The sequence below is a fragment of the Polypterus senegalus genome, chromosome 6, assembly GCF_016835505.1.
Source record: "Polypterus senegalus isolate Bchr_013 chromosome 6, ASM1683550v1, whole genome shotgun sequence".
In the NCBI taxonomy this organism is placed as follows: domain Eukaryota; kingdom Metazoa; phylum Chordata; class Cladistia; order Polypteriformes; family Polypteridae; genus Polypterus; species Polypterus senegalus.
In genome coordinates, this window is record NC_053159.1 from 68,955,485 (window position 1) to 68,970,675 (window position 15,191).

Here is a 15,191-nt window from a genome sequence, read left to right on the forward strand (position 1 = left end):
GAAGATATGCAGGATGTCACTACCCACATTAAAGTAACACAGTCTCCTAAGATAAAAGAGCCTGTCCTTCTATAATTCCTCTATGTACTGAGACCAGTCCAATCTGTCATTAATGTGTATCCAGAAGTACTTGTAGGAGTTGTCCACCTTTACATCCATTTTGTGAATAGTGACTGGAAATAGATGGTCTTTGGTATTGCGAAAGTCAATAATCAATTCCTTGGTTTTACTGATGTTTAGATGCAGACAATTCTGTTTTCACCAAGAAACAAACTACTCCACCTGACTGCTACATTCTTTCTCATCCCCTTTATCAATACACCTCATAAGTGTAGAATCATCTGAGAGTTTCTGCACGGGACATGACCTGCTGTTATATTTATAGTCTGAGGTGTACAAAGTGAAGAGAAAAGTAGATAGGACTGTCTCCAGTGTTGCTCATATCCATATCAGAAACACAGTCCTTGAGTCTCACAAACTGCAGGCTGCCTAACTGAGAGTCCAGAACACCATAGGCTCATCCACCTGCATATCTCTGAGTTTACCCCTTAACAGGGATGGCAGGGTGGTACTGAAGGCACTAGAGAAATCTAAAACCATAATCCTCACAGTGCTGCCAACTTTGTCCAGGTGTGAATAAGCCCTGTGGTGCAAACAGATAATTGCATTCTTCAATCCAATCTTTGTGTGATAGGCAAACTGTAGTGGGTCAAGGTGGTTTACCACAAGAAGACTTGTACAGTTCAGGACCAGTCTCTCAAAGGTCTTCATGGTGTAAGTGCCACTAGTCATTAGGTGAAAACTACAGTGCACTGCAGTAACATTTGAATGATCTTACTAATACTTGCACTTGTTATTCTCTTTCAGTAACAAACTGAGTGTTTCTACTTAACTGTTGAGTTTAATGGGTGTTATCTCCTAAACCTATTTTAAACAAAGTTTTTTGTCATGGACCTGTAGAGTATCAACCCATTGCATGTTGGTTGGACATGTAAGTAACAATTCCATTGTGCTCTGTACATGTGACACCACCAATACTAAATATTCACAATGTTAATTGCAGATGTTCTTATTCCCCCATTCAGAAAGTTCATCTCTTGCTAAGACAACCTTAATAAACAACAATAAAGATTTGGCAATGGCTCTTACTGCAGAAAAAGAAAAATCTAGTTATTTAGAGAGGGAAGCTGGCAGCATGATAAATGAAATAAAAGTGTTGCTTTTACAAAATGCTGCACATCGTCACAACACAAGTCAATTGGTAAGTTAACAGACTTTCAATATCTTTGAGTGATCACTTCAATTTAAAACTGATTATTTTTTTGCTTTTATGATGTATAGGGAGGGGAGTGTTAGATTTGATTTGAAGCAATTAATGTAACTTGCAATTTAATCTGTAAAACCAATTTAAAAATAATTAAGATTGAGTTTAAATTTTTTTCTCCGTGATCATTTCTAGTCACATGGGGTAAGTAACATATTAGAAATACCATGTTTAGGTGGAGTTTTCCTTTAGGTTTAAAGAATGTCCTATGTGTTGTACTATTTATAATACTTTAATAACTGTTAATTTCATGGTTTAAGGTGATGTTTTATTTTTTGCAAGACATCAGAATCTGTTTCATAGTTTTTTTTTTGTCCAATGTCTAAGGATGCTTTTCTTTGGCAATGAAAGAACTGCTTACCATTTGTATGTTTGTATGTATTTTTGTGTATAAATATATATGTGTGTGTGTGTGTGTGTATGTATAACTAGACTAGAAAGGAAATTTCTGAATATAATGTACAAAATAGTATAAATTAAGAATTATAGTATTTTATTAATTTATTCATAAAAAATACTGGACTTGCTCTTGTTATCCCAATTTGTTAATGAAAGTAGTTTAAAATAAACTAGTAATTACACCACAACTGTTACAAATTTATCACATGACAGGAACATTTTTTGGCAAATGATGTCAGAGTGAAAGTGAAAATCTTTCTGAAGAAGGTGTAGAATTTTGGTGATGGAACAGTTTAGGACAGACCTGGTTTAGAACTATACATAGAGGAACAAACAATAGTGTAAAAATAAATATGTTTAGTAATGTAAATTCTAACCCAGTGTTTAAATGTAAAATTAAAAATAGCTTGCCTTAATGCTAGAAGTATCAAAAATGAGGCTAGTAAGAAGGAATGGTATGTAGCAGAGCACAATTTTGATATAACAACAATAATGGAAACCTGGATAAATAACAAAGATGGGATTGAGTATAACATAGAGGGATGCACATTTTAAGGAAGGACAGATAGATCAGCAAAGGAGGTGGGGTTGCCGTTTATGTCAAACATTTAAATGCAAGTCCTCTTCAGGACTTCTAAGGAGGTTCTGAGTGATTTAGACATTGTAGAGGGAGAAGTGCTGCTCCGCTTATATAGGCTGAAATCAAACAAATCACCAGGACAAGATAATATTTACCCTCAAGTTCTTAAGGAGGTTAGTGAGATTAAAAGAGCTGAGCCTTTTTAGTTTAATCAAAATAAGTTTAAAATGTGACATAATTGAAGTGTTTAAAATTATGAAGGGAATTAGTACAGTGGATCGAGGCTGTTATTTAAAAATGAGTTCAACAAGAACACTGGTAAACAGCTGAAAACTTGTTATGGGTAAATTTCTCACAGATATTTGGATGTTTTTCTTTACACAGAGAACCATAGACACTTTGAGTAAGCGTCCAAGTAACATAGTAGACAGTAAGAGTTTAGGGACTTTCAAAACTGGACTCGATGCTTTTTTTTTTTAAATAGTTACGTGGATAGAACTGGTGAGATTTGTTGGGCTGACTGGCCTGTTCTCATCTAAATTGTTCTAATGGAGTAGAATAAATTGTTTTTTGTTGTGGCTACGCACTATAAGTACTGGGGCCTCTAATGTATACTAAAAGTTATGGCCAGGTGAAGCAGTGAAGTGATAGATGAAGCAAAGAGTTAGGGTGTGTTTAAAGGTAGGAGTGGAGGTCTTGTTGTTGGTTTCTTGGATGCATGTAAGCCCATTCTTTGGATGACACTTCATGCAACGTTCTGTCCATCAAGTTTTGTAATCTTTGAATTACAACTTTGTCCAGCTGGTTCCTCTAAGAGATGTCTTCACATGGTTATTTAGACTGGGATTGGTCATTTTATCAGATAAGGTGTGGAGGCTGCATTCCGAATAGAGGCCCCATTGTGAAGTGGGGCTTTTTTTTTAGCTGACATTAAGAGTGTCTGGCAGTGGCTTGCTAAGCCCACGGACTTGTGTTCCAGCCTGGCAAAAATGAATAATGCCATGCTTTCCTGCAGTTGGTCTGCTACAAACTACACACCACTACCAAATATACATAATTTCAAGTCTAGTAAATCATTTTAAGTTTGCCAAAGCTGAAAGGGTACATTTGTGTGTAGCTAAAGCAGTTAGGCTTTTTGTTGAACTGATTAATTTTATCCAGAAGTCCTTCAGTTTTGAATAAAATGTGATTACAGATTATTAAAAATAATAGGTATCATGATTTTTGGTTCAAAAATTTGTAACAATTTGTAGGTGATTAGTTTTGCAAGGTACAGAATATCATATGCAGTGTACATTTGACTTCCATAATAGAATAACTTTTTACAAATTGATTCTCTACCTACCTGTCCATTTTTACTTGGTAAACACTGCATAAGCAGTTTATTATTATTTTTTTTTTAATCATGGATTGTTTTTTTTTCTTTGAGCTATGCAGAACAATTCAAGATGTAAAGAATTTCTTTTTGTTATCATCAAGGCACTGTACAGACATTTTTTCATCATTTAGTTAATTATGTATACTTTTTTTATCCCATATGTATCCTTGTACATTAATATTTGGTTTCACATGGTTGTTGGGTTTCTTTGTTTAACTGTATGACATTCCAGGTTGGCTGACAAGTGCTTGTGGTGCTGAAAATTTAACATTTTAATTCACAGGTATCTTTGTTGAAAGAACTGCAGGAGGATATTAATAATAAACTGGAAACTGCCATTGGGATTTTATGTGAAGTAAGTTTTGTACTGTATTTCACTAAAGAAATGTCAGTCTGTCTATTGTTTGCAGTAGTCCTGTGATTACATCCTACAACTTACAGATCTAGTGTGAGGCAAGGAATTTTGTCTGAAATTTTATGATTTTTAGAATTTTCTTCGGTCTCTGATGACGTGGCATTACTAATATGTACTTTTGTATAGTACAACGTAGTGCATTCTACTTATAATAACATTGCATTATTACATTCACATTTTAGCAGATTTATTCAAATAAGTTGTAGTTAGGACAAAAGGGTTATTTTGGGGAATCAAAAGAACTTCCTTGATAATTAATCCTAATAGTAAAGAATATTATTACATATTTTAAATAAATGATTCATGTTATCTGCTGCATTTATTTTCTCATCAGCTAGCCAAATAATAACCATAGGTTTCTTCTTGCCTCTAGCTATTATGTAAAACTAAGTATTATGTAAAACTTGTATGTTCAAAATGCATGAAGAATATAATTAAAGGCACATTAAGAAGCTGAATAAGTGTACTGTGGTGCCTGGCTAGAAACAGGTCTGCAAGGGCAATCCTACTACCAGAATGGTACAAAGCAGGAAGAGATCTTGCATAGAGACATCAGGAAAGATGGAGCCTGTCTTTTTTCCAGGGTTATGCATACATACTTGCAAGAAAACATTTGTGAACTCCTTGGAATTTCTTGGAGTTCAGCATTAATTACTAATACAAATATGGTCAGATCTTCAACTAAATCACAATAATAAACAAAAGCAATCTGCTTAAACTAATGATGTACACACAATTATACTTCTTGCCTATACAAACATATTGCTTAAACATTCACAGTCCAGGCTGGAAAGAGGTGTGTGAGCTCAAGTATTTTGTAACTAGCAGAACCTCCTTTAGCAGCAACATCTATAGCTACTAATCAGAGATGCACAGCAGTTAGGAATAATTTTAGCCTATTATACTGTACAAAACTGTTTCCATTCAAAGATATTTCTGGGGCTCCTTGCATAAACAACTCCATTCAGGCCCTGATGCAGCATCTTAATTGGGCCGAGGGCTGCACTCATATTTTCTTCTAACTAAGCCAGTCTGTTAATTTTACTCCCGTTTCACTTCATTGTTTTGTTACGCCACTCAAATTCTTTTAAACTAACAGTGATGTACTGTTTCCCTGATACACTCATGTAAAACTTCTTGAAATTAGCAGCCCCAAATTATGATATATGCTTCATGGTTGTTATAGAGGTTGGCACCAGAAAGTTCAACTTTTCTCTGCTCAGTCTATAGAACATTGTCCCTCAAATATTTTAGAAGCGGACTTTTGCAAAATTGAGATGCACAGTAATTTGTATTGTGGAGCAGTGGTTTTATCCAAGGATTCCTTCCATGAACTCATTCTTGTTCAGAGTTTCAGTATATCAGTATGAACTGGTACTTTGGCAAGTCCAAGATATTTTTGTGTGAATGGTTTGCCATTTCCATATGTTGTACTGCATGCTGCACTCTTGTCTTGATCTTTTCATGATGCCAACTACAAGGGAAAGTAGTAACAGTACTAAATTTTTTCCATATGCAGTCAGTTTGTCATGCTGTGAATTGATCAATACCCAAGTGTTGACAAGAAGTACTATTGTTTGTCATTAGTTTTAAGCAGATTGTATTATCTACTTTTGGAACAAAAGATCAGACCACAGTTTTATGAACAGTTAATTCAGAAGTCCAGCCAGTGCTAAAGAGTTGACATATTTTGTCTTGTAACTCTTTGTGTCCAAGACGGCAATAAGGTAGGGGCAACATATGAAGGTTGAGGCAATAGATCCAGCTGTTAGCAGGCAGGTCAGACCCTCTGTAGAGAGAGTGAAGCCAGGGTAGGAACACCATAGGCGACACCTGGTACAGATGAAGGAGACTTTAGTACAACTAAGGCCTCTAAGTGCAGAGATTTGAGGATCCCCTACAGTGAGTTCTAATCTGATGGTCCTTGGTGCCAGTGTAGGGTCACCTTTGACCTTATAAGTGCTTTCAGGTCCTGGTCAAAAGTAGGTAAAATAAGACTGGAGGAAAGTTTATGGGGAAGGCTGACATAGTGATGAGAGTTTGAAAGGCTATGGTAGGTAGATAGGGAGCAAATTGGAGGTTAAAACGGAAGTGAGGGTGGTAGACAATACTTGAGATAAGCTTAGTAAGTCCCATAGAGGTATATTGTTTTATTGAACTTTGTGTTTTCCTCCGTATTCCATCACTCACTTAAGTATTTTGCTTAATAAGGCACCATTTTTGTACAACCCCAAATCGGAACAAGTTGGGACAGGATGGAAAATGCAAAGGAAGAAAAAAAACTCAGTGATTGCTAAATGTTCTTGGACTTGTACTTCATTGCAGACAGTATGACCCCAATATATTTCATGTTTATTCTGGTAAACTTCATTTCATTTGTTAATATACATCAGTTCCTTTGTTTCAGGCCTGCAATATTTTCCAAAAATAGATGTGATTAAAAAGCATTTACTACTTTGTAATGTTGCCATTCCTTCTCACAATGCTTAAGATTTTTTGGCACCTAGGATACCAAGTGATGAAGCATTTCAGGTGTTATTTTGTCCCATTCTCCCTGCAAACAAAACTTAAGGTTTACAGCAGTACAGGATCATTGTTATATTTTTTATTTCAAAATTCTCTACAAGTTCTCTATTGGGGACAGTTCAGGACTGCAGGCATACCGGTCTGGTACCTGTACCCTCCTCTTCCGCAGCCATGCCTTTGTGAAGTATGAATGTGGTTTTGTATTATCTTTTTAAAAAATGCATGGATGCCCCTGGAAAAGATGTCGTCTTGAAGGAAGCAAATGGTGTTCTAAAATCTCAATGTATTTTTCTGCATTACAGCTTCTACCACAGAAGTGTAAATTACCTTTTCCAAGGGCACTGGCGCACAGATCCTGGCTTTTGGACATGTTTCTGATAGCAGTCTGGATGGTCCTTTTCATCTTTTGTCCAGAGCAAGGTGTCCATTTCTTACAATATAGATCCAGAATACTGATTCATCTGACCACAAGCCAAGTTTCCACTGTGTGATGCTCCATCCTAGATGCCTTTGAGCCCAGAGCAGTCAACACTGCTTCTGGACATGAGTAACATAAACCCTCATTTTTCTTTATTAAAGTTTTAAGTGGCATTTGTGAATGTAACTCTGTATTGTAGTGCTTTACAAAGGTTTGTCAAAGTAATCCTTTGCCAAAATGGTTCTATTAGCTGTTGAGTTACGGTTCTTGAATTGGTGCTTTCTGAAGGATTGGAGGTCACAGGTGTTCAGCTTAGGTTTGCTCCTTTGCCCTTTATGCTCTGAAATTTCTCCAGATTCCTTGAATCATTTAATGTTATTGTGCAGTGTAGAGGGATAAAACTGCAAATCGCTTCCAATCTTTCTTTGCAAAACATTTTGTTTAAACATTTCAATAATATTCTCACGCATTTGTTGACAACCTGGAGATGATCTGCCCATCATTGCCCCTCAATGACTCAGCTTTTCCTAGTTACTGCTTTTGTATCAAATCATTATTACAATTACCTGTCTGAATTAAATCAATATATATTTATTTTACCTTATTACTGGGGCGGTATGGTGGCGCAGTGGTAGTGCTGCTGCCTCGCAGTAAGGAGACCTGGGTTTCCTTCCTGGGTCCTCCTTGTGTGGAGTTTGCATGTTCTCCCCATGTATGTGTGGATTTCCTCCAGATGCTCCAGTTTCCTCTCACAGTCCAAAGACATGCAGGTTAGGTGCATTGGCGATCCTAAATTGTCCCTAGTGTGGGGGTGTGTGTCATGTGGTGGGCTGGCGTCCTGCCCAGGATTTGTTCCTGCCTTGCCTCCTGTGCTGGCTGGGATTGGCTCCAGCAGACCCCCGTGACCCTATGTTAGGATGTAGCAGGTTGGATACTGACAGACTGACCTTATTACTGGCCCTTATTTGCCCCCATCCCAACTTTTTTGGAATGGGTTGTAGGCCTGAAATGCAGGAATGGATGTATATTAACAAATGAAATGACATTGTCCAGACAAAACATGAAAAATCTTGGGTTCGTACTGTCTGCAATGAAATAAAAATCAAAGTAAATTCCATATATCAGGTTTTTCTGATTTGGGGTTGTATTTTTGCCTGTTTGGACTTTGGTTATGGAGGCAGAAGTGTCAACTTCTATCACTGTGCATTTGCTAGTGGGAGTGCTTTAACAACCTTCAGCTGTCAGCCTTCTATGTTTAATATTGCAACTGTAGTCACATGAGAAATGTATGTGATAAGCAATTTCTTTAGAAGCTATACATTGTCAAGTGTTAAGAGCAATAAAAATACCGCTGGCCTGCTCCAGACCATCCCCTGCATATTTAATCTTCTGTACTTTAGAGCCAAAATGAATGTGGTGCGTAAGTATTCAAGAGAAAAGGTGTAATAGAGCCTTCAACGTGGTTAGCATTTTTATGGGACCTTTGCCTTTTAATTCAATAATTTATTGTTGTTTTGGTTATTCAAATACAGAGTCCGACATCAGACCTCTCTCAAAGAAGTTGTGTTCAAGCTCATGATGACATTAACCAGGAAAGTATGCGGTATGTTTAAACACTTTCTTTAAAATTCCAGAAACAGGCAACTTCCACATATTAATTTACACCTTTTTGTATTAACTACATCATCTACACTTTCTAACAACCTTTTCCTGCTCTTGCTATTCTGGAGTTTAATATTTCAGTGTTTTGGTGACCTCCACTGGCCATTTCCTGAATCTAGTCTTTTCATGAGACTTTTGCTAGGTCAGAAATTGTACTCAATTACTTGAGCTGGAAGTCTTCCAGCTAAGTTATTTGTATATTTGGCGGGAGCCTTTATTCAAGGCAACTTACAATGGCAGAATGCGATACTGTTAATGAGAATGCACCACACACCCCCAATTGGAGCACCAGCAGTTTAAAGGACTCTGCGTCACTCAGGGGACTGGTCTGTCAGCCTTGTGGTGTAAAGTCCAGTGTCTTAGCTTCTACACTGTACTGTCTGCTTCATTACACTAATGCTCTGACACTCACTCATAACAAAGCACTTCTTTTCTGAATTTATTTTGTCTACTGTTTTTTAATTTTTTTATTTATTTTTTGTATGAAGATTATTTTTGACCAAGTAAAATGTTAACTTTGAAAGAAAAAAGCTCTGTTCATTGCAGAATAACTGTCGACTGGTTTTATAAACGCACGTGTGCACTATCGGTGTTTGTTGTAACTTTTTAAAAATAGCTTTGTTCATTTAGCACATAACGTGTTACACCTTTCAAGTATAAGAATGGTAATAAATGCTACATAGCCATTTTTATACAATATTTAATTATGTAGTCGTCTATGTCCATTTTCATTAAAAGTGTATTGTAATTTAAATATATTTTGATTAAACATCTATTAAAACAGTTCATTCTGCATTTTTATACCTTCTAATTGAGGAAATCCGCTGAACAAAATAACAGAATGATTTCCAGAGATTTGTTTAGCTGACTGTTATATTGATAAGGTTTAATGAAAAAGACAATTAATATCTGTGATTGTTATTATCCTGTTTACAAAAATAAAAAGTCACTGTAAGCCAGTATTAGAAATATCATAAATGTGTGAGGTTGCAGGTCGAGGAAGTCTGCACTTTAAACTTTTTTCCTTACCCTGGACTACTATTTCTATTTGTTTTAGTGTTGGCATCTCTGATATAAATTGAGTGCACATGAGACATTCATCTGTCATTTCTTTGTTATGTCACCCATGGGTTTCATGTTATTTACATCAGCATTTTCTATTCAAATATTTTCTGACCAAATATTTACTTTTAAGAAGTATTAGCATATGGGTCTGTTTTCATTCATGTTTGTTTTGTAATTAAAAATACTGAGAGACTGCAGTATAGTATGTTTTAAATGTACAGTAAAAACTGACTTTTACACCAAACGTAACAATGTGTACAAGGGTACAATAGAACTCAAGGTCAACATTTTGCTTTTTGAATAGAAACTTCCTCATTATCTAGTTAGTAAAGACCAAATATTCAACTGTTAGGTTAGATCACATATTCATTTGTTGTAATTGTTTAATATTAATTACTATACAATAATTCTAAAATACATTTACATTTCTAATTATCCTAGCTTCTTCAGTAGCAGTATTGGTAAAGACAGAAAAATGTGCCAAGTGCTGTAGGTGTTTTCAAAGCTAGACATCACTAAATTGTGTGAACATGCATTTGTTCTCAGCCATTCTGCTTACCATGAAGTTGAAAGCCAAGATTCTCCTGATATGCAAAATGATGATCCCGTTTCTTCAGGCTTAAAGTTGTCCTTGGCAGTACTGCGTGGCCCAAAGAATGAGCACGACAAAAAGGACAACCTAAAGAAAAGCATACATGTAGCACAGTATAAAGAAACTGATGACACAGGTAATAACTATATTGCTGCTAAAGCATGAATTTCTTGTACTGTAAATCTTAAATATTTTTTATGATGTTACAAAAAATGAAGTATCTAGAGGTCTTAAACCAGAATCTTTTTCTTCCTTGAAAAACAAATGAAATCATGTAGGAAATGGTTAAGTAAAGATTTTTCCAATGGTTAACATCACAAATAGTGTTGTGAGAAAGATGTACAAATCCATAAAAAGGTTATGAACTCCAGTATATGGTGCTGGGAGACTGCTAATACAAGTTAAAGTGTTGTAGCCTTTCTATAAATGTGTCCTCCTCATGTGAGTATATGGCCAAGTTCAAGTGATACTTTTAGGAATTGCTTTTTTGACAATGTTCATGATAAACTAACCAGATTCAAAATCGAAAGTGTATGTAGCTGCGTTTTCCCAAAATGACCAAAGTTCATCAGCTCTAACTTAAAAAATGGGATTCAACAAAAGCCTGACGCATCAAAATGATTCCACAGACAAAATTTTAAAAGCTTTAGTTAAAATTCAAAGTAAAACAGTTCACACAAAAAGAAAATGAAAATAGCAAAAAAAAAGTTCTTAAGAAAAGTTCTGTTCAAAGCTTAAGTCTTGTTACATTTCAAATCTTTACAAATCACTTCAAAAAATGTTTCTGAACCATTTCAAAATGACAACGGTCAGAAAACTGTATGCCTATCCCATTTCTAAGTTGAAAATGGGTCTTTCAAGTCCCTGTTTATTGGGACCTGTTCTAAACAACAACGGACTCAATTATCACACTGTATCTCAGTTATAGCAAGAAAGTTTTATTTCTTACTAACTTATAGGGGGGAAAGACTATACCATTGTCTATGACTATGAAAGATATTATATTCTATTCAAATTAAGAAAACACTAATATAAGTTTAACTTAAAATTTTAACTTTCAAAGATTGGCTGTTACAGTGTATGTTACCCTTTGAAGCTTTTTATTGTGTATCAAAGCATAAGTGAGGTCAATTTTACACTCAAAACAAGGTGTAACAGATGGTGATCACAATGGCAGGGTAACATGTTGAAGTACACTTACCTGTAAGTTTCCCCAAAATGCATTCCTCAACTATTTCTGGCACCTATGAACATGTCAAGGAACTCCTTGGCCTGTTTGACACAGAGTCTAAGAAATTCTCTGTTTGGTTACTTCAGTGTAACTTGCTCATGTAAACATGCCAGAATTATCCAGTAATTCCCTGGCTGATTGCTTTAATAAATTATAGTTCTAGTTAAGGAAGAGAGATCTTAAACATTGGATCTTTTTTAGGAAAGTAAGCTGGTTAAGTTTAATCATTTAATGTGGTTGTGTTTTCTATATAAATACTTTTGCCTACTGTACTCTAATCACACAAAGGTGTCTTACAGATGTAAAGCAATGAATGGGAAAAATCGAAGACAAATATGAAAGAGAAAGGATTCAAAGAAATTATGCTGATACTTTATTTTTCTGAAAGTGTTTCTTCAGTACTTCCAGACTGACCTGTTCCCTTTACTATTGCCATAAGTAGATGGGACATGGCTGTGTCCAGTAGTTAGCCAAATTAACTGTTTAATTCTAGACTTCAGTAATACTGTATGTAATGTAAATCAGATTCAGGCATTTTCAAATAATTGTCAAATTAATGAGTTTCTAGAATTGTTAATGAGAGCTCGTCATGGAATTACTGGAAGATTTATGTATGATCTCCTAAATTCCTTAAGATGCTGTCAGCACATCATATCTGGGGTCTTGGCATTTACACACCTGACCTGTCCATTCTTGAACTTGGTTCTCACATAAATGGACCAAGTATGTTAACTGAAATTATACTCAATTTTGACCTGAGGAATTGCCAGATGGGTTTCTCGGCTTTGAATTAATTCATTCATGCCTTCTAGCTTGAGTCTTACCAGGGTTGTGGAGTCAGAATTGGAAATAATTACTGGGATACTGGAGTTGGAGTTGGAATCGGAGTCAGTAAAAATGCATCGACTTCAAATAAATGTACACTACTGGACGAAAGTTTTAGAACACTTCCGTTTTTCCAGTTGAAATGCAATGAATAACCTAAACTGGTGAAAAGGTAAGCTGTAAAGTGCCAGAGGTTTTAATTTAAAGTTAAGATTAGCAAAAACTGATAAAAGGACATTTTGGAATATTTTCAGGGAGCAACTAATAGGTTACAACCTACAGATGTTCTGCAGCAGTTAAACTTTTATTTTTGGTCATTCATTACATTTCAATGCAATGCAACGTGAAGTGTTCTAACATTTTTGACTGGTAGTGTAAATTGTAATATAATGTGCTTTCAATTTTCTAATTTCACATATGATTCAATTAAACTTTTTTCTTCTAGTCTTTTGATAAAAATATAGCCTCTTTTTATATTTTACAAGTTATGTTTATGTTACTCTGTTTGTAACTTCTTTAATAAATAATATAGAAAGCCCCAGCAGCATCACTACAGCCTTTAAACTGAAACAGGTTATGGTGCTAAAAAAAGTAATTTGATTCATGTTGGCAGTGATGAAATACCTTGTGTCTTATATGTTGTGTGCTGTCAATCAACATAGTGAATATATTGGTCTAATTACAAACAGAGTAGTCTGAGAAGAAGGGTTTGTTTACCGACTCCACGGCCCTGAGTCTAATGGTAAATTCCCGGGATAGTCAGCCAAGTGAAAGGGGCATTAGTAATTTTATGGTCCCTTGTTTATTCCTCTTCAAGTGATCACTATTAGGTGTTTGGTTTTGATGTAATTTAGCATTACAATTGTTAAATTGTAGGATACCAGTGTTATTGATCACATATTGCACTAAACAACAGCTTAGGATACCTTTGGGAATTGATACTGTGCATAGCCCAGGGTCTAGAAAGTCGGCCCCTGGATGGCCACAGTGGCTGCTGATTTTGTTCCAACTGTATTTTCTTAATAAGGTGTCAATTATTGCTGTTGAAGCACTTATTGCTCAAGCAATATTTTTAAGCTTCATTTTAGTTGTCTTGTTAAGATTTCCCACCCTTAATTGCTTATTTTAGTTTTAAATTGCTGCATTCAGTGTTTTAATTGCTCTTTATTAGCAATAAGTTCTCTGTCTAACTTGTTTCTATTTATATCTGTGTGTTGTCCTCGTGAACTATGTGGTTTAATAAAGTACTTGGAAGAAAAATTAAGAGATTAAAGAGAAGAACAGAGAATTACTTTTGCACATCAGGCTATAAGCCATTTAGATGATATAGAAAGGAAAATAAATGTACAATATAAGAATGACCTGACATGACAGATTGAAAACACCAAGAAGCCATTAATTAAATAAGATCAGTCATTGGCAAGGATTGGTTTCTAATTAATCAATTGGGTTGGAACAAAAACCTTCATCCACTACAGCTCTCCAGGAATGACTTTGCAGACCCCGAAATAGATACTGTAGCTCTTCTGTAAAGCTATGCCTTATTTGATTATTTGCATTTTCAACAAGAGTTGTACGCATGTTTGTGTGTACTGTACTCTGTGTGAAAAGTTTCAAGTATTTTTAGGTAGCATGTGAAGAAACTATTAGATAGCATGTAATACTGCTATTAAATCTCTTAACATTCCCAACTCGCTTAGTCTAGTTCAGGTTCATTGCGAATAGAAAAGTTGTCCATGCTTCTTTAAATGTCATGCATCCACATTATTGCCATTCTGTCAGTTTTCAAGAAAATGTTCAGAGCCCCGAGTCCAGAACACATTACTTGCACACCTGAAAAACTCATATTAGCTGTAATGGTTCAAGGCAGTTTTGGACATTTTGCCTTTTATACTTTTTAGTCACACCTGGAGATAACTAAAGCCCACGTCATATTATTCAACTTTTCAAGTGATTTTGATCTTGGCCTACATTTTCATAATCTTAGTGAGTTGGAGACAGTCACCTAATGTGACATACCCAGTGACTCCCTCTGACTAGTCTGCAACTCGCTATAATCAAACCAGTTTCATTTTGTTTTTAGCAGAAGGGGTGGGCTGTGTGTGCAGGATAGCTGACGAACAGTGAATGCTCATCCAGAAATACAATGCATAGAATATAGTGATGTGGTATTTTGAAGCTCATCTGTATGATGCCTGTTGTTTTAAGTTCTAAAATGAAAACTGAAAAAAGGACAGAGACCGTGGCTGGACTCTCCTCTGCTATTGGCCTTTTGTACATCGCTGGCTCTGTCAGACAGAAGCTCGTCTGTCTGATGTATTTTGTTTTATATACCATAACAGAGTGGAACAAAAAGAAATAAAGAGCCGAGATTTCTTCAGAACTCGACAGCTCCATTGCTCAGCACAATATTCGCTGTTGGAAAAAGATGTAAGGACGACTGTGTTGGAAGATGGGTGCTTGGTTAGTATATGTGACATGGGCTGTGATTTTCAGTTGTGTAGTTAGATATTGTAAAGCAACAAGATCAGTGACTGCAGTTGGCAAATTAAATACAGCCAACAACTACAGGTTGCATAATGGGACATCTATACAATACTGGAAGACCCACACAACACAGAGTGAATTTTCTGTTCCATTAGGTGAGTTTGGACCTCTTTTCCAGTTCCCACAGATTTATAACCCAAGTCTAAGATACGACTAAAGGTTAATTTTAGCTTTTGCATAGCAATGGCACATTCCTTCATGTCAAGGCAAAAGAGGCTCCCAAGTGTGG

General features: G+C 35.8%; 1 protein-coding gene across 3 annotated transcripts in view; it reads left to right on the plus strand.

The window, feature by feature from the left end:
- LOC120531141 overlaps positions 1-15,191 on the plus strand; it is a 42,162-nt gene that overhangs the window by 16,186 nt on the left and 10,785 nt on the right. For 2 of the 3 annotated variants that reach the window (XM_039756276.1, XM_039756277.1), the window contains 4 exons: positions 1,086-1,261; positions 3,965-4,036; positions 8,573-8,643; positions 10,314-10,495. In XM_039756276.1, the coding sequence (XP_039612210.1) occupies positions 1,086-1,261; positions 3,965-4,036; positions 8,573-8,643; positions 10,314-10,495 (501 nt within the window). Of the gene's footprint in view, positions 1-867; positions 992-1,085; positions 1,262-3,964; positions 4,037-8,572; positions 8,644-10,313; positions 10,496-15,191 lie in introns of all 3 variants that reach the window. The other variant, XM_039756278.1, reaches the window with a different exon arrangement.